The sequence below is a fragment of the Microtus pennsylvanicus genome, chromosome X, assembly GCF_037038515.1.
Source record: "Microtus pennsylvanicus isolate mMicPen1 chromosome X, mMicPen1.hap1, whole genome shotgun sequence".
Taxonomy (NCBI): Eukaryota; Metazoa; Chordata; class Mammalia; order Rodentia; family Cricetidae; genus Microtus; species Microtus pennsylvanicus.
In genome coordinates this window covers 89604089-89629707 of record NC_134601.1, presented here as the reverse complement: position 1 = coordinate 89629707, position 25619 = coordinate 89604089, and the positions used below count along the sequence as shown (strand labels likewise).

The 25619-nt window shown below is 40.4% G+C and overlaps 1 protein-coding gene across 1 annotated transcript in view; it reads left to right on the top strand.

Moving 5' to 3' along the window:
• Positions 1 to 10166, top strand: part of Ar (androgen receptor) — a 176128-nt gene extending 165962 nt beyond the window's left edge. The window contains exons 5-8 of the mRNA XM_075957399.1: positions 1008 to 1152; positions 4653 to 4783; positions 5599 to 5756; positions 6627 to 10166. Coding sequence (XP_075813514.1) covers positions 1008 to 1152; positions 4653 to 4783; positions 5599 to 5756; positions 6627 to 6782 — 590 coding nt within the window. The 3' untranslated portion in view covers positions 6783 to 10166. The remainder of the gene's footprint in view (positions 1 to 1007; positions 1153 to 4652; positions 4784 to 5598; positions 5757 to 6626) is intronic.
• Positions 10167 to 25619: the final 15453 nt, after the last annotated feature.

The following is a 25619-nucleotide window of genomic DNA, read 5'->3' as shown; positions in this document are numbered from 1 at the left end:
AATCTTCAGAATGAGACAGACTGAGAGCTGGCTCCTCCCATCTTATATTCTTCTCTAAGGCTGGGATTAAAGGTGTGCACCATTACTTTCTAGTTTCTATGGCTAACTAGTGTGGCTACTGGGATTAAAGGTGTGTGTCACTATGGCCTGGACTCTTGGGCTAACCAGGGCAGATCTTCAGGCAAGCTTTATTTATTAAAATACAAATGAAATATCATTACAGGTGAGACCTAATTATCAGAAGGCAAGTAACAAAAAATTAGTCTAGTAGTGCAGGTCATACAGAACCTATTTATGTCTAACACAAGGATATAAAACTAGGAGAATTGGAATTAAGTGGGTAGAACAAAAGGAAAGAAAGTGTGGGGCAGAAAGAGATTCATGGTGGAAAATAGTCTAAGGAGAGTGTAGAGAAAGCCATACCCATTAAACATATTCCATAATTTGCAGATATGTATGAGAATCCCCCTTCCAGTTGTGACATGGCTGAAATCACATGGCAACCAGAGGACAGCTTTGAAAAGTGAGAACTGTCCATGTAGGAGAACTGGCAATTAAACTGAATCTTACCAGAGGTGTAATGATCAAGAATGTGGGCGTGGGAAACCAGTCTGCTAGATACAGCTCTGTGACTTTGATCAAATTCCCGAGCTTCTCTGTAACTCATTTACACAGATGCACAGAGTGGGTCTAATAAAACACACACACACTATTCCATGTGAAGATGAAATGAGCAATACAAGTAGAGGGTTCAGAAAAGAGTCAACTCACGTTAGGTAGTGTGAGATTATGAGTCTCTTCCAAATATTTGTACCCTTTCTGATACTATCATGATCTCATTGGAAGCCCTCAGTGAAAGAGAATGGGTTCCCTCAAGAGCCATCAGGGTTGTCCTATAGGGCACCTCAGTAGCTGTGCGGGGGCCAAATTCTCAGCAAAGCAGAGGCCCAGACGTAATTCAGCCTACCAATGGCAATCTGAATTTCCCTCTGCCCATTCTTCTCCAGGATTCCGCAACTTGCATGTCGATGACCAGATGGCAGTCATTCAATATTCCTGGATGGGACTGATGGTATTTGCCATGGGTTGGCGGTCCTTCACTAATGTCAACTCCAGGATGCTCTACTTTGCACCTGACCTGGTTTTCAATGAGTAAGTACCCCTGGGACCAGTCTTGTATCCCTCTGCTACCACTGAGGACTTCTGGCAGTCACTATTTGCTCAACAATTGCTTTCATGTTAAGATTATGCTCAGTACTTCCTAAAAAAAAAAGCCCATCTCGCTGAGTTCTCATGATAACCTGATATGTTTTCATAGATAGCCATGTCTTTTGGGTTGTGGGACGTTATACGTACTAAAATAAAATGACCCAGCTATTTCCCTTTACTTAAATAGATTGAATTTATATCTCCTACCAGCTATATTTATCTTTCATGAATTTGACCAAAAGCTTAGATTTTTAGAATCATATTCTCTCCTAAAGTCTTAGTGCTGCTATTACCCATGTCTTGATCTTTAGACAAGACCCCTTAACCACAGTCCGTGGTTGAAAAGAACTTAAAATCTTTACTCCAAGAATGGTAGCTCAAAGAATCCTAGCATTTAAACGACTGAGACAGGAGGATCAGGAGTTCAAGGTTAAATTTACTTGTGTAGGATATTCAAAGCGAGCTGCCAGCCTAGGCTGCAAATAACAACACACAAAGAAAAGTGAACAGAACAGAAAGGGTGGGAAAAGGACAGGGAAAGGGAACAAAAAGAAAAGGAAGGGAACCGACTAGCAATCCCGTTTGCATGCCCTTCCCCCTTCTGATAGTGCAAGTGTTCTCTACATCCGCTATCTGAGGTTTTGCGGTGGCTCTATGAATGGAGCTGAACAGAATAAGTTTCCCAAGAACCTTGAGCTCATTTCATTACAGAGAATCCCTTCAGTAGAGGAAGGAATTAAGCTTCCTCATCCTTCAGACCTTTAAATAAAATCCACAGGCTTCTGGTTCCTTAAAACACAGCAGTGTTGTGGGAGGCAGAGTAAGTGTCCCCAGCTGCTCTCTTTCAACCTAGCCAAGCCCGGTAGTCAGAACCTAAGAATAGCCACCAGGACTTTCATTTCCAGACCTTCCAAGAGTTACCTTTGATGCCATCTTCTGGGACAGACGTTGTAAAACCTCATACCCATTACTGCTCTTGATTGAATAAACTCAAGCACTGGCTCTACCTTCCTCAAATCCCTGAGACCTTTGGGAGTCTGCATAGTGATGAATTTCTAAATAGCCATTTCCTTCTCTATGGCATTCTACCTCAGCTTTGTAGCTAGGTTTTTTATCTCATGAAAAGATACTACAGAGCTTCCAAAAGTATCAGGCTTAGATCTATCAAGCCACAAAAATCCTGAAACAAGGTTTCTTCCCATTTGTAGGAACCAATTGCAATACAGTCATCAGAATCTTTACAAATATCTAGACCAGGGCTTCTCAACATAGATACTGTTGACATTTTGGGATGTTTTCACGTATAAGATGTTATGGAGTTTTGCATAATGCATTATGTTAATATCCCTGGTTGGTACCTGCTTGATAAATAAGATTTCAGTCATTTTGAGATCCAAACAGACTCCATACATTTCTACTGTCCACTGGGAATGCAGTACTCCCTAGTTGAAAACTATAATTGCTTGCAACTGAGGCCCAGAGAGACAGAGCCTGGGACTTGAAGCTGAGAAAATCCATATGCTGCTCTATGGAAGGCCAAAACCCTTTCTCAGTAAAGTTTTCATCGTTCTCTCCTTCTTTGTGGAAATCCCGTGTTATGAGGATAATGGACTTAAATTCGAACTCTGTAACCATGGGAGAATTGCTGCAGTTCTCCGGGTCACACATCTCTCATTGAATGATAGATAACATAGCAGCACCTTCCTTACACAGCGTTAACTAAGCGCTTACCACATGCCAGGCACTGGGTTTAGTGTTTCCCAATTTTCACTTTTCCTTTTATCTTGTCTTTTAGCAATGCCCACTTCTGCTCTCTTTTGGAAATCCATCCCTACCCCTTATTTTTACCCCCTACTGCCATTCCGCTTTCCTTCCTTTAATTCTCTCCCAACTCTTTCTTCCTGTTTCCTGTTTATTTCCTCTTTGAACTCTTTTCATTGCTTGTTCCTCTTCTCTCCTACCCATTCCCTATCTTTTCTGTCTCAGGGGCCTACAGCAATATTCTAGGAATCCTTTGTGCCCTGGCCATGATTTAAAACGCTGCAGTGTTGACATCCACAGAGGCGTGCAAATACAATGGAGTCGGGAGCACAGCCAGGTTCCAGGGAAAGCAGGACTTACTCAAATGTCCTCTAGGGTAAAAGAGCTTAGAGCAGCACTGTTCTGCTCAATTGACTTGTGATACCATCTAAACACTTCCCTTGTCCAGTTGGATTTCAGCCTGGATTGAATAATTCACCACCTGCTACCTTCCCTCCTTCTCCAGGGCAGGCAAGGTCTCTACAGAGCTCCTTTCTGCCCAGGCAATGATAAGCCTGCTCACCTCTTCACCAGGCTAGTGACTTGGGAACTAGAATATCAAAACATGGCCTGTATAGTTCATCTGGGAGGTCTTTGTCCTCATCACTTAGGCACTTAAAGTTGGTGTCAATTCCCCTTCCTTTCTTCATAAGCTACAAATGAGCGTCCCCCCTCTCTCACTCTCTCTCTCCCATACACACACACACACAAACACACATGTATGTGCCCATGTACATACACACACACACACACACACACACACACACACACACACACTTCTCAACTTAAAGGCCTACTAGTTGGAGATAGCATGACTTAACTTGCCATAACCAGACATGGAACAGAGAGGTTGCCTCCACCCTGAAGTTTTCTGAGCCTTGGCCTCTTCCCCATATAATTTATAGGTGATAATGTGATAATCTGTTCACAACTCACTATAAGAAAGCAGCTCACAGATGTTTACAACTCCCAAACCGTAGTAAGGAACAGCCAGTCTTTGCGGGAGTGGGCTCCCCTCTGCAGAGGACTTAGAGACTAGACATTGCAAAACATCCCTAGCACATTTAGAAGCACTGGAACTCATTGTAAAAGGATAATGTGCAATTTATGTCTATTGCTAGATGTTTTTATTAAAGAAATGATTCCATTTCTATTGCAGGAAATGGCATGCAGGGGTGTTGACAGGATAAACACCTGTGGCTCCTTGCAAACCCTGGCATTCTCACACAGAGCAGATTGCCTGGGAGTCCCTCTGAGAAGTCCTAAAGTGGGCAGGTTCTGGCTCTGCCTGTAGTTGAGATCCTAACACTGTAGTCAGGGAGACCATGTCCCTGCCCCATTGTGTTCATTTGGTCATGTTTTCCTGTCCCTGACTCAGGAAACAGAAAGGAAATGCAGGCCTGGAAATTCCATGTGCTAAACCACATCCTGACCAGAGAAGATGAGCCTTTATCTGGGTATCAGAAGTTTGGGGGACGGGGAGAACAGGACAATCCCTTGTCACTGAAGTCCTCGCAAGACAAATAAGCCAGCTTTTCTTGGAGAATCGCAGGAGAGTGGGCCTCCAAGGAGCATTCCTTGAATGCTGGTTGGATGTGTCCCCTCGTTTCTCCTTTTCATCTATACGTCTGTCTATTGCTTAGGTACCGCATGCACAAGTCTCGGATGTACAGCCAGTGTGTGCGCATGAGGCAACTGTCTCAAGAATTCGGATGGCTCCAGATAACCCCCCAGGAATTCCTGTGCATGAAAGCCCTGCTACTCTTCAGCATTAGTAAGTACTTGGGTCTATAGAGGATGCCAGTGGGAGCACAGAGGTACCAGGGGACCTACACTTTCCATTAAATTGTTATTAGGGAGTATGCAGCTCCTAGATTATTCCCCTTCTCTCTCCCTCCCTCCACCCTCCACATCCCTGCAGCATCCTTTCTCCTTAAAAGACCAATTTCGTGTGGAGAGATCCGTTTCATTGGTAGAATTCAGCCTCTACCAGATTCACTATTCTCATTCCGTCACTGAAATAAGGCCTTTAAAGAAGTTGTAACAGGCCTCTGAGATAGCCTGTAGTCTCTACTGTAGGAACAGGCTTGAGCCACCTTGCATTCCTTGCAGAGGAGTAGAGCAGGAGGGATCACCTCCTAGAGGATATTTCCTCTTTAGCAACCAAAGGAGGCGGATGGAAACAATGGAGACAGGCTTGCTTGACAGTCAAGGAAGAATGTCTCCTCTAAGCAGAGTGTAATGGGGAAGAATGCAGGCATTTGGTATTTGATAAGCCAGGTTCCTTGAGTGTCTAAATCACAGCTGGATGGAGAACAAAAAGGTTTGGGGTCTGAGAAATGGGTGCATGTACAAACTAGTCAAAAAAAGAGTTCAGTCTATTTTATCTAACTCCTCCGTGTTAAGTACAGAAAATCATTTACTTTGAAGGCCCCAGGCACACAGACTTCAACTGATAGAAAGCCAAATAGATGCTTCCCTCGGTGTGGGGGTGGAAGATCAAGTTTGTGGTCAGAAAACTTGGTGCTTTGTCTAATGCTCCCTCGTGGGCATGCTTCCCCTCCCCATTCTGTCTTCATCCCACATCAGTTCCAGTGGATGGGCTGAAAAATCAAAAATTCTTTGATGAACTACGAATGAACTACATCAAGGAACTCGATCGTATCATTGCCTGCAAAAGAAAAAATCCCACATCCTGCTCAAGGCGCTTCTACCAGCTCACCAAGCTCCTGGATTCCGTGCAGCCTGTAAGCAAACTCCAGAGGGTGCTTTATCAGGGAGAGCAGCCTGATAGAGCGCAGTGATAATGGGCTCCTCTAGGGTCTGGCACCACCTGTTGGGAGGTGCTTCCATTTGCCTCTGGCTTTGAGTATGGTCCAACAAGAAAATGCAATGGAGAAGAAAGAAACACAGGCCACAATGTCCCAGCTGGATGTTGTGAAAGGGGTGGAGGAGTAGAGTACTGAGAAGCTGGGTCTTAGGGAAGAAGCTTAAGGCAGATGAATTTTCCAGGCAGACAAAACAGGCATAAATATTTTTCTTTCCTCCTTTCCTTGAGTCATGTACATGGGAGTTGTGTACGTGTGCGTGTGTGTGTGTGTGTGTGTGTGTGTCTGTGTGTGTGTCTGTGTGTGTGTGTGTGTGCGCGCGTGTGTGTGTAGAAGGAAGAAGAAGGAGAGAGAGGAAGGAGGAAGGTAGAAAGACAGAGAAAAAGATTGAAACTGTGTGTTTGTGTGTGCGTATATCTCTGTGTGTGTGTGAGAGAGAGAGAGAGAGAGAGCATGTGGTGTGTGTGTGTGTGTGTGTGTGTGTGTGTGTGTATGTAATGGAGGAGAGGAAAAGAGGAACACTCAGTCCTAAGTCAGAGGACTTGAAATGGTCTAAATGATCTGTAGGAGCCCTGGAGATCATTTTTCAAACACACAAATGGGTAGATACACATACATGAATGTGCGCACATGCGCACACACATACATACACACACACTCACTGAACAGGATCAAGGCTAGGCCTTGGGACAAAATGCTAAAGGTACTGGTATTCAGGGTGGGAGGAGAGCTGGGCAGGAGCCAAGTTTTTATTAACCATGTTTGTTCTGTCTCTTACTCTCCCTACAGATTGCAAGAGAGCTGCATCAGTTCACTTTTGACCTGCTAATCAAGTCCCACATGGTGAGCGTGGACTTTCCTGAAATGATGGCAGAGATCATCTCTGTGCAAGTGCCCAAGATCCTTTCTGGGAAAGTCAAGCCCATCTATTTCCACGCACAGTGAAGATTTGGAAACCTTCGTAGTCAAATGCACCTTGTTCCCTTTTTTCAGATGTCTTCTGCGCTACTTCCCTGCAGTGCCTTGGGGGAAATTCCTCTGCTGATGTACAGTCTGTCGTGAATGCTCCTCGGTGATATTTCCTGGGCTTTCCTTCTTTCCTTTCCTTCTTCTCTCCCTCTCTCACTCTCCCATGGCACATGTAAAATCTGCTGCCTGTTGTGGCTTCTGCTGGTGTTTTGAGTTGTGTTGTATTTCTTTGACTTTGTGGTGACCCTTGTGTGGCCCAGTGTCAATTGTGCTTGTTTCCAGCCCTGTGCTGTGTGCCAACCACACAAATGTTTACTCGCCTTATGCCATGTCAAGTTCAGAGAGCTCTAAGTATCTGGGGAAGAAACAGACATAGAAAATAACAAGCCAAAACAGCATGCTAGGGTTATTTCTTCACAATAAATAAATAAACACATAAGATTCTCAAAAAAACCAACAAGTAACTAGAAGAAAGTAAAAATCCCAGGTACATGAGGAGTCGCTCTCTTTGTTCGTCCTGTCTCTCTGTGGGAACTTCAGTTGTTGCTAATGGCTGTCGGCATCAAAGAGTAGGATGACCCCAAAGCTTACTGGTAGGATAGAGAGAAAATAGGACAAGGAGAGTGCATGGATAACCATTACTTCCCCAGAGCCTTTGTCCCTGAGTGCTAGAGTGCTCAGTTGCAGTGCAGTTCATTGTACCGAAATGTGCTTCGTGTCTAAAAACTTGTCTGCATGCGAATACCTCCTCCTTCAAAGTCTTTTCTCTCTTAACCTCTGCTTCCGCCCTCAACTGACTTTCAATAGGTTTTTCTTAGAGCTTTGAACTAAATGTTCTCTTTAGCCAAAACTTTGGCCACTTCCACTGAAGTTATGTCAGTGAGAAGAAAGCAGAGAAATCTGTCTCTTTGGAAGGCTCCATTCAGATCTATGGCCACATTTCTATGTGGGAGCCATAGAGAAGTTTGAGGGCTGGAATCAGAGGAAAGGGAATCCTTTAGGGACAGGAAATGGTTGATCCCTTAGTGCAACCACCGTTTCCTTCACTTATAAAGGACCTCTAGACTCCGTGCAGCCACCTTCTCACTCCACAGTTCTTCAGTGTACAGTGGAACTGAACTTCACTCTAATGCATTGAAGCTATGGTGGGAAAGCTTGCTCACTTCTTTGGACATATTTGTAGACACTGCTAAGGTCTCCCTTCCATCACCACCATGAAGCCTAGCAGACCAAGAGCCACGGCATCTTTATTTAGATGCCAACAAGTATCAAAGACATCTCGCTCAATGTCTTTCATCAACAGTGAGATTTCTGGAGCCCTTAGACAAATTTGCGAGAAATCATCAAAGGGACCAGACAAACTGGGCAGCTTGCCCTTGTCCTCCAGAGACAACATACTCCTATCAAGTGGAGAAATGTCAATTTCCTCCTCAGAGTGATGAAAGAGGCTACTCAGACCATGGTGGAGGAGAAAACTAAGTAACCAGGCTGGGTAAATGAAGACAGTAGAGCCAGAGAGCATAAAATGCTCTCCTTTTCATCCATCATACTTACTCTCTGATATACTCACACGGGAAGAAGAGAGGAGGCCAGAAGAGAATGCTGACTGCCAAAGACTTCCGAGGCCAAGGCTAAAGTCAAATGAACACCACCTGGCTAGGTGGGCACCGGTTTGCTCATCCTCCTCTATTGAAGTTGCTGGGTTGACCTTGGCCAAGGTCACTCAGATTCTCCACCAGAGTGGTTGCCTCTCAGCCAGAGGGTGCAGGACCACTGAGACATTCTCTAGAACTGTGACTCCCATTGGACAGATCTGTCTGGTGTGGCAACAAACAGACTACACCCACAAACTCAGGGCATGCCCTGGGTCACTGGTTTCATGTAGTCCGTTGGCACCTTACTTTTTCTGTGGACCCTGCTCCTCAATCTCAAGTGCAGGAGGAATTCCCACCTACTCCTGCGTTTTTACAATTCCTCCTCGCTCAGCTCTTCACTTTACTGCTGAGCTTAAGAAATCAAGGGCCAGCCCACCAGCTGCCCATGTTAGTTGGTATATTAAGTTGATTGAGAAGATAGTGTCTGAGTGACACAATATGATACACATGAGCTTCCTTCCCTGATTTCTGTGTTGATATTAATAGCATAACAAACTTGCAAAACAACTTCTTTAAATAACAAGGGACGGAGAATGTAAGATCGGTGATATGACAGTCCGACCCTGCTGGGCTAAAGCTGAATCTGACTGGTTCCCTTTTTTGAGCTAGGATAGACAGATTCTGATTTGCTTTGTGATGACACCATATGGCTTATGTACAGGATCTCTTTTAGCTGTATTTTAAACAGAAGAAAATCACCACTCTTTTCAGTTAAACTAGGTTACATTTTAATAGTTTCTTTACATCTATTTTGAAGCAATTTCCATCTTCAGTGGTATATGGGTTTTGTTATAGCATTCTAATATTTGTAAATACTAGAGGTTCTTAATTCCACTTCTCAATGAAGTTTTTCATCTTAGAGAGTTCCAGATCATGACTCTTGTCTTTTTGAATGTATGTTTTTGTTTTTGCTTTTTACTTGCAAAAGCCAAAAATTAGTGAGACAGCAGTGCAATTAAAGCAACACCAACTAGATAACTCCAAATTTCCAAGTGGCGAAACTAGAGAAAACAGCCCACACAAGGCCTCATGCCTGCTGTTTCTGCACAGGGATTTGAGTGAGCAATGGAGTCATAGCGAGGCTGTGCACTCCCACACAGACAAAGAAGACATTGAGTTTTGCTTTTTTGCTTTTTGGATTTTCTGTTTCATTTCTTTTTGGGGTTTTTTTTTTGTTTTTATTTTTGCCATCAATGTTCCAGCTAGTATGACTGGCAGAAGTCTCATCTTGCAAGCACTCTACTCAGGAGAGTGAGTGCTGCTGGTTCACTGAACAACTGGCCACTGCTCCACTCATCTGGTAAGATGGAAGATGAGGATCACTCACTGGACAAGTCAAGGTGATCATCTCCACAGAGGTTTAGAGTGCTTGATAAGAATGGAATGTGAGGATGAGAAAAAGAGGAGCACCATGGAGAAGGCCCATCTGGGCTGGGCAGCAGCTAGCTGCCAAAGTCACGAACTCTGTGATTTAAAAAAAAAAGAGTCATGTATTGCTGTCAACTCTGAGCTGACATGGGAGTTGGCTTCTTTGTTCCATAGATTTCCTATGCCACAGGCAATATTATTGTTCTTGGAAAGTTCATTATTTTTTAAAATTACCTTACTCTGAGAAAGGGATTTTTTTTGAAGGATTCTGTCGTATATCTTTGAAAAACAGAAAATCAGTAATATGTATATTTTTATGTATGCTCACTGGCACTAGAAAAGAAAAAAAGGAGGAAAAAAATCTTCACTCTGTTCTTTGGGTAGTTAATTGTCCAGGTTGCGAAATGTACTGATGCTAACATCCTTCTCTGTCCACTCGATGTCTAAATACATATAGGTATCTATAACAAGATATAGTCAACACACTTTAAGAAAATCGTATGCCCACCATCTACATAATTACCTGATCCTCCACAAATTACCTGACTTTAAGCTTCAAGCAGCTTCTGTTTGTTTCATTTAGTACAGACGTGGCCTTGCCCCCTTCTTTCTGCTAAATTTGCCAGGGCACAAAGGCCCAAGCCACCCCTTATGGCCCCCCAAGACCTATGCCAACATCACACTTCAGAAGGTTTTCTAAAGACAACTGGCTTACTATCCCTGCATGACCCTAGCATGGCCCTGGATAACAAGAGTCTGACTATAATTCTTCTATATTAATTTCCAGGGTAAGAGGTCATTGAGCCAAAAGCATGGTTCTCACACTTGAGAACCATGAATGCTAACCTTCCCAATCAAATCCCCAACTGAAAGTCAAAAGAAACCATTTAGCATGTGAAGTGTCTTAGACTAAGGAGCTTCTTTCCTGACTGCCTTTACAGACAGGATTGTTCTCACCACTTATCGCTTTGAAAATCTTTGAGAGTATTTTTTTTTAAGTAGAAAAGGAGATGAAAGCATTACATTATATAACCAAAGATTGTATTGTATCTGCTAAGATACCAAAATTGTTAAGGGCAGGGAAGGAGCAAGCATTAGCGCCTCTTTGGTAAACGATCCAAAGACAGACTGGAGGGCTTTTCTGATGACCTACTTAGAAGACTTTGTGGGGAGGGGCTGTCTCATAATATACATATTTACAAGTGTTGAGGATCATTTGGAAACAATGGGATTATAGCGTCCTTCACTAACTGATTTTATTAGCATAACTAGCTTTCCTTTTTTCTAGTAGCTGCAGAGCAAATTCTTGAAGCTCCATCTTTGCATGGCTGGAAATGGAGCTGGTCTTGGCCACTGTGTTTGCTAGTGCCCGTCTTAGCTTATTTGAAGATGTGAAGCCCTTGATGAGAAAGGGTGCATTTAAAAGATTAGATTTTGCACTAGAAGGAGGACAGGCAGAAACCCTCATTTCTGCCCAGTTTGGACAGCACAAAAAGTTCTCTGCAGTTTAAGGCAGAAAGTTGAAATATATTGTAAATGAGTATTTGTATCCATGTTTCAAAACTGAATTATATATATAAATGTAATGTGTTCTGATAGCTTTACCTTTCTCTGCACCTTTATATTTGGTTCCAGGTCATATCTGATGCCATGTACTTGTAAGAGAGGTTGCAGTTACATTTTGGATGCTCTCTCAGAATGGATAAGACACCTGGATTGATCAGATAGTTAATATCTCTTCCCATATTGGGCCTGGTGTTCAGGCCTGGCAAAGGGGTGGAGGAGGAAAGGGTAGGGTACATGATGTATTGCACTTTACTAGCTGAAGACAGATGAATGTGGAAAGGGTGGTGAAATCTCATTGAAGTCGCCTGGGAATCGCAATAGGGAGAAATCCAGATGTGGGGCCTGGTGCCCACCCAAAAGACTGGCCAGCATCCTCTTTGTGGGATCTGAGCCATTGGGAGAAGGAAGGGTATTTCCTTGATCTTCACCATTCTTGTCAGCGAAGGGCAGTTGCCTGATTTTGGGAACCGGGAGCAAATGCTCCTTCTGTCGCATCAATTCTTTCCCCTGCGATTGAGGCGCTTTTGCTACTGGGTGTCCATGTGCTCTGATTCTGGTTTGGGATATGTTCTGTAAAGATTTTGATAACTGATAATGTATTTTTCTCTGTTAAAATTTGTTAGTGTACTAGAAGTCATATCTCTGTAGGTACAGTTCCATCACTACTTATGAATAGGGGTATTTTTTTCTTCAATTAAGAGTTTGACACTGGGGTCTGTTGCCCAGAGCCTTCTAACCCCCCCCCCCCAACCATTCAAGGTGAAGGCAGAAAAGCCCACATCTTGCCACTTTTCTTCTGAAATTTCAGCCATGGTAACAAATCACTGGGAATTCTCTTGTCCCTCAAAAGAACAGCCAATCATTGAATTTAGCAGGTGGTGTTTTAGAGCAATGAAACAAAAACAAACAAACAAACAAAACAACCTTTGATCCAACTTCACTATGACCCACTTTAATCTGGTCAGAAAGCAGGTGATGTGTACTAAGTTCAGTATAGCAGGGTTCTACTTCATTTCCTTGTTCCATTTGTCTCTTGGCCTTTCATGGAATTAAAGGAGAAGCTGTGAACGAGCAGCATGGGTAGCCTGGAAGGGTTTCTCTGGAAGCTACTAGGTAAGACCGTTGTTCAGCTGCAGATACCATTGGCCAATAACAACTGGACTACACACATATACATTACCGAAGGAAAATAAACAATTCTGAAATGTTGCTATTTCTCTGCAGGCCTATGGGGTTGTCCTATAAGCCACGTTGGACACTGAGAATAGCCACTATTGGAATCCTCCAGGTTGAAAAAAACAAGAGTCCCCTCACCACTCTTAGACACACCATCTGCTTCCCTCTAGCAGGAAGAATAGACATTGATTAAGGAGTGTATGGCAGATGACATCCTTACACTGTCCTCGAGATTAATTTGGCAGTAGGAGAGAATAAACAATGTAACTAGAGATAAGAATTAAATTTTGATGTGGAGAGAGCAAAGAATGAAGGCATTATTCAAAAATTGTTCAAAAGAAACAGATTAATTTTGCTTGGAAAGTCTTTTGATGGGGCTTCAGTTCTCACAGTGGCACATGGCCTCCACTGGGCAGCAGGACCAGCCCCAAGCGCTAGTGTTCTGTTCTCTTTTTGTGATCTTGGACTCTTTTGTTGCTCTAAATACAATTAAAAGTGGCAGAAACTTGTTTGTTGGAATACGTGTGTGACTCTTGATTTGTCTCTGCGTCTGGTTTTAGAAATGTCATCCATTGTGTAAAATATTGGCTTGCTGGTCTGCCAGCTAAAACTTGGCCACAGCCCCTGTTGTGGCTGCAGGCTCAAGTTATTGTTAACAAAGAGCCCCGAGAAAAGCTGCTAATGTCCTCTTATCACCATTGTTAATTTGTTAAAACAAAACAATCTAAAATTTCAGATGAATGTCATCAGAGTTCTTTTCATTAGCTCTTTTTATTGGCTGTCTTTATTGGAGTCAAGAATTGGTATCATGCCCAGTGGCCTTTTATGCTACTTTGATTTTCATATATTTTTAAAAACCGTTAGCCAGGGGTTATAAATTTGCCCTGTCTTAACCTTAGCATAGGATGACCCGAGACCACCAAAATAACAGAGAATCTGTGTTAGGAAACACAAATAGACACCAACACTCCATCGCAACCCTTTGTGAGAAGCCCCACGCTTGGCAGCTCAAGAGAAATCTGCACCAAGCTCAGCTACTCACACTCACATGCTGCTTCCTGTAAAAATATGGTGCATCAATACTCAATTTGAATCAAACTTCAGACAAAGAATGGACATATTTGCAGCCTCACTGTTTGGGGGACTATACTGTCCTCAACCACTGAAGTATAAACTGAGCCAAACTTCCTTTGTGGTTCTTCAACTCAAGAGAGCGCTTTCTATACCATCCCAATGCTAATACATATGGGATCTCAAATTGGATTGTTGATTTTGAGATATGCTTGATCCATCAATGAGGTATTCTAGGTACCTTAGGCAGCAATTACAATGTTCCCTATGCTGCATATCTTCCCATGTAATAAGAGGTGTTACATGCTTCCTTTCTGGTTTGGGTTGAGGATCAGTGAAAACATATGTCACACAGCTGGTGGACTATTTGTTCTGGCTCTGTTCCCTATTAAAATTCCAGAACCCCTAACAGGGCTCCCACATTGGGCCATTTTTATTATTGTCCACCTCAAAGTACATGGATCTCTCAAATGTTTCCTGATATCAATGCATGAGTTAGAAGAAAGAAATACCAGTAGTTCGTAGGATATGTATTTGTGTGCCTACAATGAAGAAGAGGAATGTGTGTGTGTTTAGTGTACATATATCAGAATAAGCCATTGACCCACCATTACTTAGGATGTCCTCTCTTGCATCTCTAACAGATGACCTAACAACTGCACTACTTGATTTTACTTGCCACCCAGTTCCTGGAAAAGGTGGTTAACATCTACCACAGGAGTTTTCCAGAATTGGCAACACCAAATTCAGAGACAAGACACCTAATAGACGTGAAAGAGCCTGCAGAAAGAAGTCCTGTATTGACTTGTTTAAGGTCGTGCAACTAATGTATATAGATAGACACGATCTAAGCCTACCCATTTAATGATTTAAAGTACGACAATGGAAAACTCACCACCCCTTTCTGGATCTGAATCGACTCATCAGTAAAATAAATGTGTGTTCGAAGATATTTGGAACTACATGAGATATAAAGTCTTTTCTAGCCTGAACACTATGGAGACTGCAAACTCCAAAAATACTTTTCACATTCATGACCTAAGATGAAAAGGAAAAGGACTTTCACTTTCCTCAGAACACATTTCTGTAACTAGCATGCCCATAGTTTGTACTCAACAAATATTCAGAGAACAAATGGTGGGAGGCAGAGTCTGAAAACAACAGCAGATACTGTTGACTCCTTGACGGTTGGAAAAGAGCACGAAAGTGAAATCATGTATTTATCATGGAGATTATCATGTAAATGACAGAGATAGATAGGAGCTAAATAAACCTTACCATGGTTTCAGTGAGTTCACAGTCCGTTAACATGCCCTAGATTAAACCAGTCCGTGATTGTAATATATGACACCTATCGCCCAACTTTCCCATATCCTTCCACTCAAATAAATAAGGTTGATCTTTAATTTAGAATTCCTAACTTTAAGCCAGGAGGTGATGGTGCATGCCTTTAATCCCAGCACTCAGAAGGCAGGTGCAAGTAGATTTCTGTGAGTTCAAGGCCATCTTGATCTACACAGAGAGTTCCAGGACAGCCAGGGAAACACAGAAAAACCCTGTCTTTGAAAAAGAAACAAACAAAAATTTCCTACTTAAAATGGCCGACTTTAGGGCTAGAAGAGCTTTTAAGCATATTCCAAATTTCCACTTTACAAAGGAAAACTGAGCCAAAGGAAGTAATGGTATTGTGGCCTAGGGCCTGTAGCAAGGGACCATCCTTAGAACCCAGTTCATACTCCACTCACATGTATATGTATGTGGGAAGCATTTTAAGGTGGTGGGACATCCATGAGGACTTACCCTGCCACTGCATGCTTATTTGGAGCCTTAAAAAGGAAGAACGTCAACTTCTTGATATATGGCTCCTACATACACTGACCAAGATTCTCTACCCTAGTTGCTGAACCTACTTTACCTTATACCCATTCCAAGAGGCTTTCTTCACTACCACTGTAAAGGAGGAAGATAGAATTAGAGACACACTTGGTGAGCTCTAACAAGGATGCACAGGAAAGTGAGAGACATGGGGAAGAGGATGGTTTTCTGAGCTAACAGGCAGATATGGGTAGCTTAAGCATCCTAATAATTTTGCCACACTTCAGACCATAACTTCTCATCTCCCTTCAGTTATTAAAATATACATAAAACATCACTATAAAGGATAGGTCATTTCGGTGTTAGACTAACATTGAAAAAGAATCCCATTGACTACAAAGGCTGCAGGGACCTTCACAGGCACATTATCCAATGTTCTCCACAGCAGTTGACTTTCAGTTGTTTGAAAATACTTATTTTCAACCATCATTCTGTTTCTTTCCAAAGAATAAGAAAAACATATACCCTGATGGAGACCTGGGTCTCCTGGGGGAAACAAACAAAAACACAGATCATTGTATTTTCACCTAATGGGTGTTATGGCAAGGAGATCACTGGGTTCTGTCATTGTCACAAAGGTACAGTGCCTGCCTTGTCGGGAGGTAAGGTCAAGGAAGGCTTTTCAAAGAAATCCAGCCCACACATCTAATTGGATGAAGATGAGCCTGTGAGAGGAGAAAAGCGAAGCCTTCTGGGGTGAGAGTTGGCAGGCTTGTAAAGGATAAAAGGGCTTGAGTTGAGATGTTAGCAAGAACTGAATAAGAGAGTGGCCGGAAGCAATGAAAGTAGAGAACTGAGTCACACACACATACACAAAGCCTTAAGAAAAAAGTGTGACCTGTGTCTCCTGAGTAACAGGGATTCAAAGAAGTCCTTGCCAGCATTTGAATTCCCAGACAACTGTCTAATCTAAACTTCACAACATCCTAAGGATGCAGGGAGGTCAGTGATCAACCAGTTTGCAGAGAGGCAAACTGAGGCCTGTGAATGTGATTTGCCCAAAAGCTGGTTATTACGGAATAATTGATATCCTTACATCTAAACCAATAAACACACATTTTCTGATTTCCAGTATTATTCTTCTCACATCATGCCAATTTAGCGAACACTTCAGGACCAAATAATGCAAATATTTAAGTGCAAATGTTCATGAGTCTCTGTAATGATAGCACGTTTGCCTGCTACCCCGCTTCCACTTGCCTTGGCCTTACCAAGTGACATTGACAACGAGGTTTCCAGATAATAAAGAAGAAACCCCAGAGGGAAGGATAGTAACATTAACTTCATAAATACTAAAGGAGGTGGTAAGTCAGCAAAATTGATTGTGAGATCTCATTTAGTCATCTAAATAGGAAATCAGAACATTCTGGAGACATGGCAACTTTCTAGATGAGGTAATATCTGACTCTGCCCTTGACTAATCAGCTAGAACTTCATAGGAGATGAAGGTAGCTGGGCAGACAACCAGAGCAGGGAAAGCTTGTGCCTTCTTTCTGGAAAAAAAAAGTCAAAGAAAACAGGAAGAGAAAGAAAGGTGAAAAATGAACCTGGTTGTGGAAAATCTTCACTGTTAAGAACTGTAATGGTGATTGTGAAAATCTTCATTTTCAAGAGTTAGAGTTTCTTCTGTAGACCATCCTTTCTCAGGTGCCACGGGTGAAAGATAATGGCCTAATAGATAGCACACAGTCTGAGAAGAGTCCCTTTGACTTGTGTGTGACACCTGACCCATACCTCACCGAGTGTCTTCCTCTTCCTTCCCTCCCATTTATTTAAGAAATGAAATGTGACTGCAAATGAAATCAAAGCCTTGGAGAGAATAATCTAGGTCTCAACATATATTTTAAAATTACCTATGAACTTCAATATTTAAATCATTTACATATGCCTTGCCACAGTTCACAACTGATTCTGGGACATCATTTGAAATAACTAGGAAATTTTAATAAAGCTGTAACATGATAGAAGTTAAGCTAAAACTTGTATGAGAATCTAATAGAATATGAGGCAGAGATGGATTATAGAATAGAATTGATCATAATAATGATAGAAACAACAATAATAAAATATCTGAAAACATTGCTACTACTTTACTTCCACTGTGTGTGTTATAAGGCTCTTTACAGTATGTGTTATGCAATCATCCTATCAACCATATAAAATGAATAGCGTTACCTTGCTCATTAGACAACCAATCAAAGGCTTTTTCTAGCATAAACTATGATTACTTCTAAACAACACAGCCTGACCTCAAACTCAAGAAGGTGAATCACTCTATCTGTCTTAAAAGGCTGGTTGATTTCTTTTATTCAATGGCTTTTACAAAGAGATTCAAAGAACCCCAAAGCAGACAGTAGCAGCATAAATAGGAGGCAAGACAGATCTATATCAAAATGCAATTGTCTTCTTACCCACCCACTTTGAAAATGCCAGTTATATCTGGTATATATGAAGTCATGATGTCCATACAGCCTTATCCCCAAATTTCATATGACTGTTGCTGGGAACCAAGGCCATTCCTCCTCATTCCTGTCTGATTAGTTTATGGGGGTATAACAGTTCATTTAGCATTCAAGTAATCTATGAATATATCTGTCTATTAAGAAAGACAGGAAAAAAAGCATTGGTGTTTATCAGCTTCTGTTATTAACTAACAGATAAGCTCATGTAAGTCATATATTGGGGGGCGAGTCATCATCTTAAAAGCAAGATTGAGGACTTTACTTTTAAATTTCTAAAACCTGGAATGATCATCTCTTTTTTTTTTAAACTTTGAATCTTCCTTTCTAAGCCTAAACCACTAGGTAGGTTTGCAGTTACTTGTCCAAGCAGCACACTTCCAATTTTACAATTTTGTTATCTCAATGTTACAGAGAAGTCATAAAAATCAAGCAATAGAAAAAGATCAGAAATTACAAAGAAGTATTGTTAGAAACTAAGTGAAATATAAAAACTGGTATTTTAAAAGTCGTCATTCAACTAATATGTTAGGAAAGAATCCAAAGAAGCCAAAAAATGAAGTGATGTCAAAAATCATATGTAGTATACAAGTATTACAGCAGAATTTTGCCCTTAGAGTTTTACCAGATCTCGGGAGATGCTAAATTTCTGTTTTCGTGACACAAGAAATGGAGACAAGGGCAAGAAAGCTGAGAACCAGAGTCCCTGTGGGAACTGTCTCTGTGATGGCTGGCCAGCCTGCCTAATGAAGCTAGCTGTCTGGGAGAGAGCAGGAGAACCTGCCAAGAGGTGCTGCTCCTCACATTCAGGGAGGATCTGTAGGGTCAGGAGAGGCCATGGTGGGGTGTAGCAATCCAAAGGAGCTATCAAGAAAGGACTCACAGCACCCCCCCCCCTTCCTCCACACCTTGCCCCAGGAACTGAGGTTGCTCGCAGAGACCAAGGCTCACTTTTGTCCCTTCCTCACATTGCACAGCACACTCCTGCTAGAGTCAGAGGGATCTAGGAACTTCCCCGTTCAATTCAGCACAGCTGAACCAGCAATTTACTCTATAAGCACTCTCTCTTTTCTGCCTGTGTTTTATTTAATTTCCAATCTTGCATATAACTCATGATGGTTTTTCTTTTGCATATATTGCTCAATTATGTTTGCTTCTCTCCCAGTTTATTATAAAGCAATCTTCAGTAGCATGTGATATATACTATGCCATTTTTCTTCCTCTCACCCTTCCCTCCTTTTTTTTAAATCTATAAGTTATACCCTTCCATAGCTCTATCTTTAAAATCTTTGGATACTAAAACTATTCCAATTTTCTGCTTCTTTACCAACCTTGTTTTCTGTTTGTTTTGTTTTTACTTTTCATGGTATGCTTCCTCTTTATACTTCTCTCCCTCTCTTGATCGTTTTAACTAAACTCTGAATATACTCCATACAAGCCTTGCTAATTTATCAACAAATGATTATTAAAGTGAAAGGGGACACTGCTATTAGTTGGCTAGTATGACATCTGTGTTGTGGTAATATCAAGTATCAGTGATCTCTCAATAATATCCCACTCAAGGAATAATATAAATTTTACACCATGTACCTTGAGCTCCTGAACAATACACTCAACATAAAATCTCCTATTAACACTGAAGATACTTCTACTGAAAGAATATAGCAGACAAGATATAATCCAAGCTAAGAAATAACAACAGATATATAAATCCCAGTGAAGCAATTTAAGAAGAATGAAAAACCAGTACAACTCCTCCAAAAATTATTAATCCTATAATAACATCATCTTTTGAGAATAACTTAGGTGAAATTCCAGACAGAGAACTCAGAAAAAGATAATGCAAATGCGCATTTCAATTAAACTTTTAATGTTTGATCTTTTTAAGAGATAGATTGACCTGGAACAAACTCTATAGTCTAAGTTAACCTTAAACTCACACTGTCTTCCTGACTCAGCCTTCCAAGTGCTCATTTTCATTTTCTTGGTATCTAATGATGTTGCTAATATCTTCATGCCATTATGTTGGTTATTTATCTATCTTCTTTTGAGTAGTATCTGCCCATTCCCAAATTATATTTGTCTCTTTATTACTGCATTGCAATAATGAATCAGACCCTTACATTATTTTAAATAGTTTCTCACATTCTGAAGAATATCTTTTTCTTTTCTGTATGACTTCTTTTGATCTGGAAAAGCTTTTCATTTTGAATACGTCCATTGAACTCTTTATTGATTGCTGCTTTTGCCTTTAGAGTATTGCCAAGAAACTGTTGCGTAAAACAAGACTTAAAAATATTTCACCTATATTTTCCATAAAAATTTTATAATTTTAATTATGTTTAGTATTTGATTAACTTTCATTAATTTGTATATATTGTGCGTGATAAAGGTTTGTTACTCACTCTTTGCATGCTGATATCTAATTCTCTCAGTACCATGTGTGGTAAAGATTCTCCCTTATCCACTATTATAAGTATTCATTTCAAAAATAAATATGATACTTAAAGTAAGAATTTATTTCCAGGTTCTCAATTCTTTTCCACTGCATTATCTGTTTCCCATTGCATCAATATCTCATTCTCTTATTACCATAACTCTTTTAGTCTAATGTTGGCTATGTAGAAACCCTTCTGCTTCCGTATGAATTTTGGAATCAGCTTATCAATTTCAAGAAAAATTGTACTGAGAATATTGATAGGAATGTCCACATATTTGAAACTAGGTTTGGGAGCATTGTAATTTTAAAAACATTAAGTCTTCCAGAATATAAACATGTTAATGCATTTTCATTTATTTAAGTTTAGCTTTGTTTCTTTCAACAACGTTTTATTGTTTTCATTGTATACTCCTTGAACTTCCTTGTTCAAATTTATTCTTAAGTATTTTACTGGTTTTGATGCTATCAATTGGTATTTCACTGTTTGCTTCCTTATAGCATATTTAACAAGTTTCTTTGTCATTTAGAGATTCTGAAAAATTGGTCACTGAACTAGTGGCTTGATCAAATTGAAATTCTAAAGGTTTTGGTCAAACAAAATCTTCCTAAATGTGCCTTTTGTGTATGGAAAAGAGTATTTGGGTTTCTCCCTGCTATGGTAGCAGCCATGATGACCACTGTCTAGAGTTACTAGTACATTAAGAGTTGCAAAATGGTAATGTGCTCATCAAACACAGTGGCAAACGCCTATTATTTGAAAACCTGGAAGGCTGAGGACTGTACAATGAGACTTTCTCTTTGAAGAACAGTAATATTTTAATTCCATCATTTTTCATGTACTAGATAGGATACTACTATAATGGTAAAACTGTATTTTAACTGTTCTATTAGTTATTAATTTTATTAATTACTTTTCTCAAGGATATTACCAAACACATGAAAAAAATAAACTTAAAGGACTAAGGATTTATGCTGGCTCATAGGTTGAGGATACTTAACTTGTTAAAAAGGAAGGCATATTGGTGGGGAGCAACTACTTGCTCACCTGGGAATGGTTAAGAAGGCAGGAAGAAAAGAATGCTGATGCTCAGCTGACATTCTCTTTTTGGTCAATTGTTTTTTTCAGTCTGTGACCCCAGCTCTTAGGATTGTGCCATTCACATTCAAAACAGGTCTTGTCATCTCAGTTAATCCTCTCTGGAAACACCCTTAAAGACACAGCCCAAAGTGAGAGTCATTAATGTGCCAAAAGTTTCTTAATGCAATGAAATTGGCAATCAAAATCAGAAATCATATCTACTATTTGATGACTCAAAATACTGAGGTAGGAAATCCCTCTATTATATAATTTAATCAATAAGGGAAATAGTAACTTCTCACAGGGTTCTAGAATGATACAACATTCAATTGAAAGACATTTGGATTATTAATAAAATATATTTGTTCAAAGCCATAATAAAGACAGTAACTGACTCAAGTTAAGACTAAAACCCACATCTTTGGCTTCTAAATCTTCTACGTTTTCTAATTGAATATCTTGGGAAAGACAGGTTTATAGCCCGTAGTTGTTCGACTCTGTATGTGTCACAAATATTAGGTTAGTATCTTCATCTGTTAGACTATCTATTGTCTCTGTCAGTCTGGATATTTTTAGTAATATCTGAAAAATAGTTCTGCTGGTGATTTTAGATGCCTACACTATGTTAAACACAATGTTTGATGCCTTCAGGTATATTTTTCACACAATTTCATAGGCAATCCATATATATATATGATTTTCATATATTTTTGATGAAAATCATACATAGAATCTATTATTATGATTAATGGGTACTATATTTTGAGTTAGAAACAAGCAAATAATAAAATTGGTTCTTATAATATAGCTCCTCAGCTTAGTAACTATTCATTATTTTATTAGATATGCTAGGCTTACAAGCAAAATTCGAACATTCGCTCATTTACACTTTTAAAAATTCTATTGAAAATTGGGGTCTCGGCCTTTGTGGTAGTTTCTGATATGGTAGAACGAATGAGATGTGGGCTTGGAATGAGCAAGACCCTAGAAAATAGAAAGCAGAAGTACAATGTAGTAATGGCTATAATTCAAGCAAACAAAGTATTATACAGAGACAACTGTAAAGAGATAATCATCAAGGCTTATTCCAGAAGAGGAAATGCTTGGTCTGTCAGAATCCACAGAATATATGGAGCCTGTATGCTTCCAAAGTATTGCAGAAGGAACATGCTTACCTGTATAGCTAAAGATCAGCCTAAGGGTCTATCACTTTGTCATCAACCAAGAGCCACATTAAGGCTTCTATGCTCTTCCAGGACCATAATTTTCTTGCTTTCTCTGGTCAAGGTCTGATAATATCAGTGTATAGCTGAGAAGAAAGAATGTTTTGGGATTCAGTAGGAGACACACTGCAAATATTAACATCTGTTTTCTTCCTTATCAGTGCTTGAGTCTGGCACTCCTCTTTGGGATACTAAATAAAGAAAAGGTCATCTCTTGGATTTCCATGTGGAAAAGTAGCAGACAATGAGGCTTGAGGAGAATGAAGAATATTTGGATGCACAATTTGGAGGAAAAACAAGTCCTTAGAGGAAGTGTTATGAGAAATAACTAAAAACATGAGAGTCTCTGCCACACAAAGTTTGTCCTCTCAGATTAAACTTAAAGTAGGTGGGGTATGAAGGAACAATTTCCTGCCATCCCTTTATCCCATCAGCTAGAATTCCCATTGTTTTGGTGGCAACTGTTTCAATAGTCTCATAGTGAGACTGAGAGACACAAGTGTCTTTAGAGCATCTCCATTTCTGCCTTCTGCCGGATCAGGTACAGTATAAGACCCATATCCTTCCCTGTTGAAGTTCCTGTCAAAACTTGGCCACACTCATGGCATTACTCGTACCTATCTTCCCTGGTTTCAGAGCCAGTCTTCAGTGTGTCAGAGAAAATCTTAGCCTTATCTTTTCTATAATAACTGCAAAATAGAAGTGAGTTTCATTCCATTCTTTGGAATACTAAATACAATGCAATTTTAAAGACTGTATTGCAATTCTCACTTTTCTCTTTGTTACCACTGTTAACTGAACCTGATAACTGCTGAGTGAGGCTAGGAAATTGGTATAGCCGTCTACCGCTTCAATAAATCCATCATGTTTGTAAGGCTGCTTCTGTTACCTTGAATACATTAAGTATTGACTATCCATCCAAAATCGCATATGATGTAGCCTAGCAATTCCAACCTGTTCATATGATGCAGGAAAATGATGTTCTACAAAGTGTATGGGTAAAAGGAAGCCCTATTTCATTTTCCTGGAACCCTTATTTCAGGGAGAAGTGTGTGTCGTAGTCATTATGTTTATCTAGTGCATAACTTTGACCTCCTGCCTGATTGATTCCCTTGCCTCATACAGTTCTAAGCATGTGTATCTGAACATACAATCACGACTCCAACTCTCACCTCAGCCTTCCACATCCCAAAGAACATTTCACTCCTGTGTCTCACGAATTTCCCATCCTTTAAAGGTGCATCGCGTACAAATGCAAATGAACTAATTGGTAATGCTTTTGTTTTGACCTGCCCTTCTCAGGCTACTACATCTGCTAGATTCACACTATAGTCATAATAACCTAGGCAATTTCTTCCCCATAAGGCCTATGTCACTGAGATCTTGGAAACCCAGGGAATCCTATATCTGACTCACAAATAAAAGGGAATTTAACCTCAAAGCAAATCAGAGTCTAATCTCCTCCCCCATCACACACCTTGCTTCTGCACTTACAATCTAGACTAGAATTAATAAGGTAAGACACGTTTCTCAGGTACAATAACCTTTCCACAGAAAACTCTGACTGACAGATTCTAATTTATAAGCTTTATTCTGTTGCATAGACAAACACCGCCATGCTCACATGCTCAGACTGTATCTTTTGAAGGTTATAGCAGTTATACCTCAAAGTTCTTCATTTTATTGAAAATGGAAGAAAAAAATGTCATACAAATATTTCATTTTGAAGCATAATGATTCCAACACACACCTCTTACTGGAATGATTGCCACCCTTCCACTTGTACCATTATCTGAAAATCAGGCACAGAAGCCTCCAGATCCATGCAATGTCTATATTTGGGATCCCAGAGAAAGATATTAAGATTTATTATCTCAATGCTCTTAGAGTATCATCTTACTATATCACATCAACTAAGAACCATGTTTGAATGAAAGTTTAATATTTTAATATATCAAGTGTAAACAGAAGCATCCTTACAAATACAGATTTCTAGACTGGAGTTCCTTGGTTGGCAGGCTGGTAGAAGCACCCTGATAACCCTACCTCAGATGGAGTAAATGGTGCCTAGAAACCAAATTATGAAGAAAGAATGACAAGATCATGGCACAAAGGTGGTTTTCTCATGGCACGGCTTATCAATTACACTTCTGATGTGCAGATGTATTCAGTTTCCCCAAATGTGGGAAACTTGCCTGTATAATTTAGGATAGCGGGAGACTGAGTACACGCTTTCCTTTTAATTAGAATAAAAAGAATAGGAAAGAAGTAGGTCAATACCTGGGGGAGGGGGGGACCAGGAAAGTGGAACATGCAATTGTAAGAGTAAAGAACAGTTTTCAAATGAGCAGTGAGGCCACTGCCTAAGGGACAGTTGTATCATAAACTCTAGTGGCAATCAAACCTACGAGAGGAAAACATGGTTTTCATTGAGAATAAAAACCGAAAAACTAAGTGTGGCAGTTTGAAAGACAATGACCCCCAAATGGAGTGGCACTCTCTTTAGAGGAATTTGAACTTTGGAAAACAGTGGGATGCTTTAAACAAAGCTTAATGGGCCGTGCTAGACGGAGCATGGAAGACAGTGGTACTGAGGGTGATTTGATGCACTGTCCGGGCCTGAATCGAAAGGTTTCAGAGAAGAAGATTTTTAGTACATTGCCTAGAAATCATTCTTGTGATATTTTGGTGAAGGAAGTGACTCCATTTTGCCCTTGTCCAAAGCATCTGCCTGAAGCTAACGTGAAGTTCTAGATTAATACCTTTTGCAGAAGAAATCTCAAAACATCTAGTAGAGACTCTGTCACGTGTATAATCATGGTAACTCTAAGGAAGATATATAACAAAAAGGAGCAAGCTAAGTAAGGAAGACTATTTGAGGAGAAAGGGGGTCTCAGAAAGT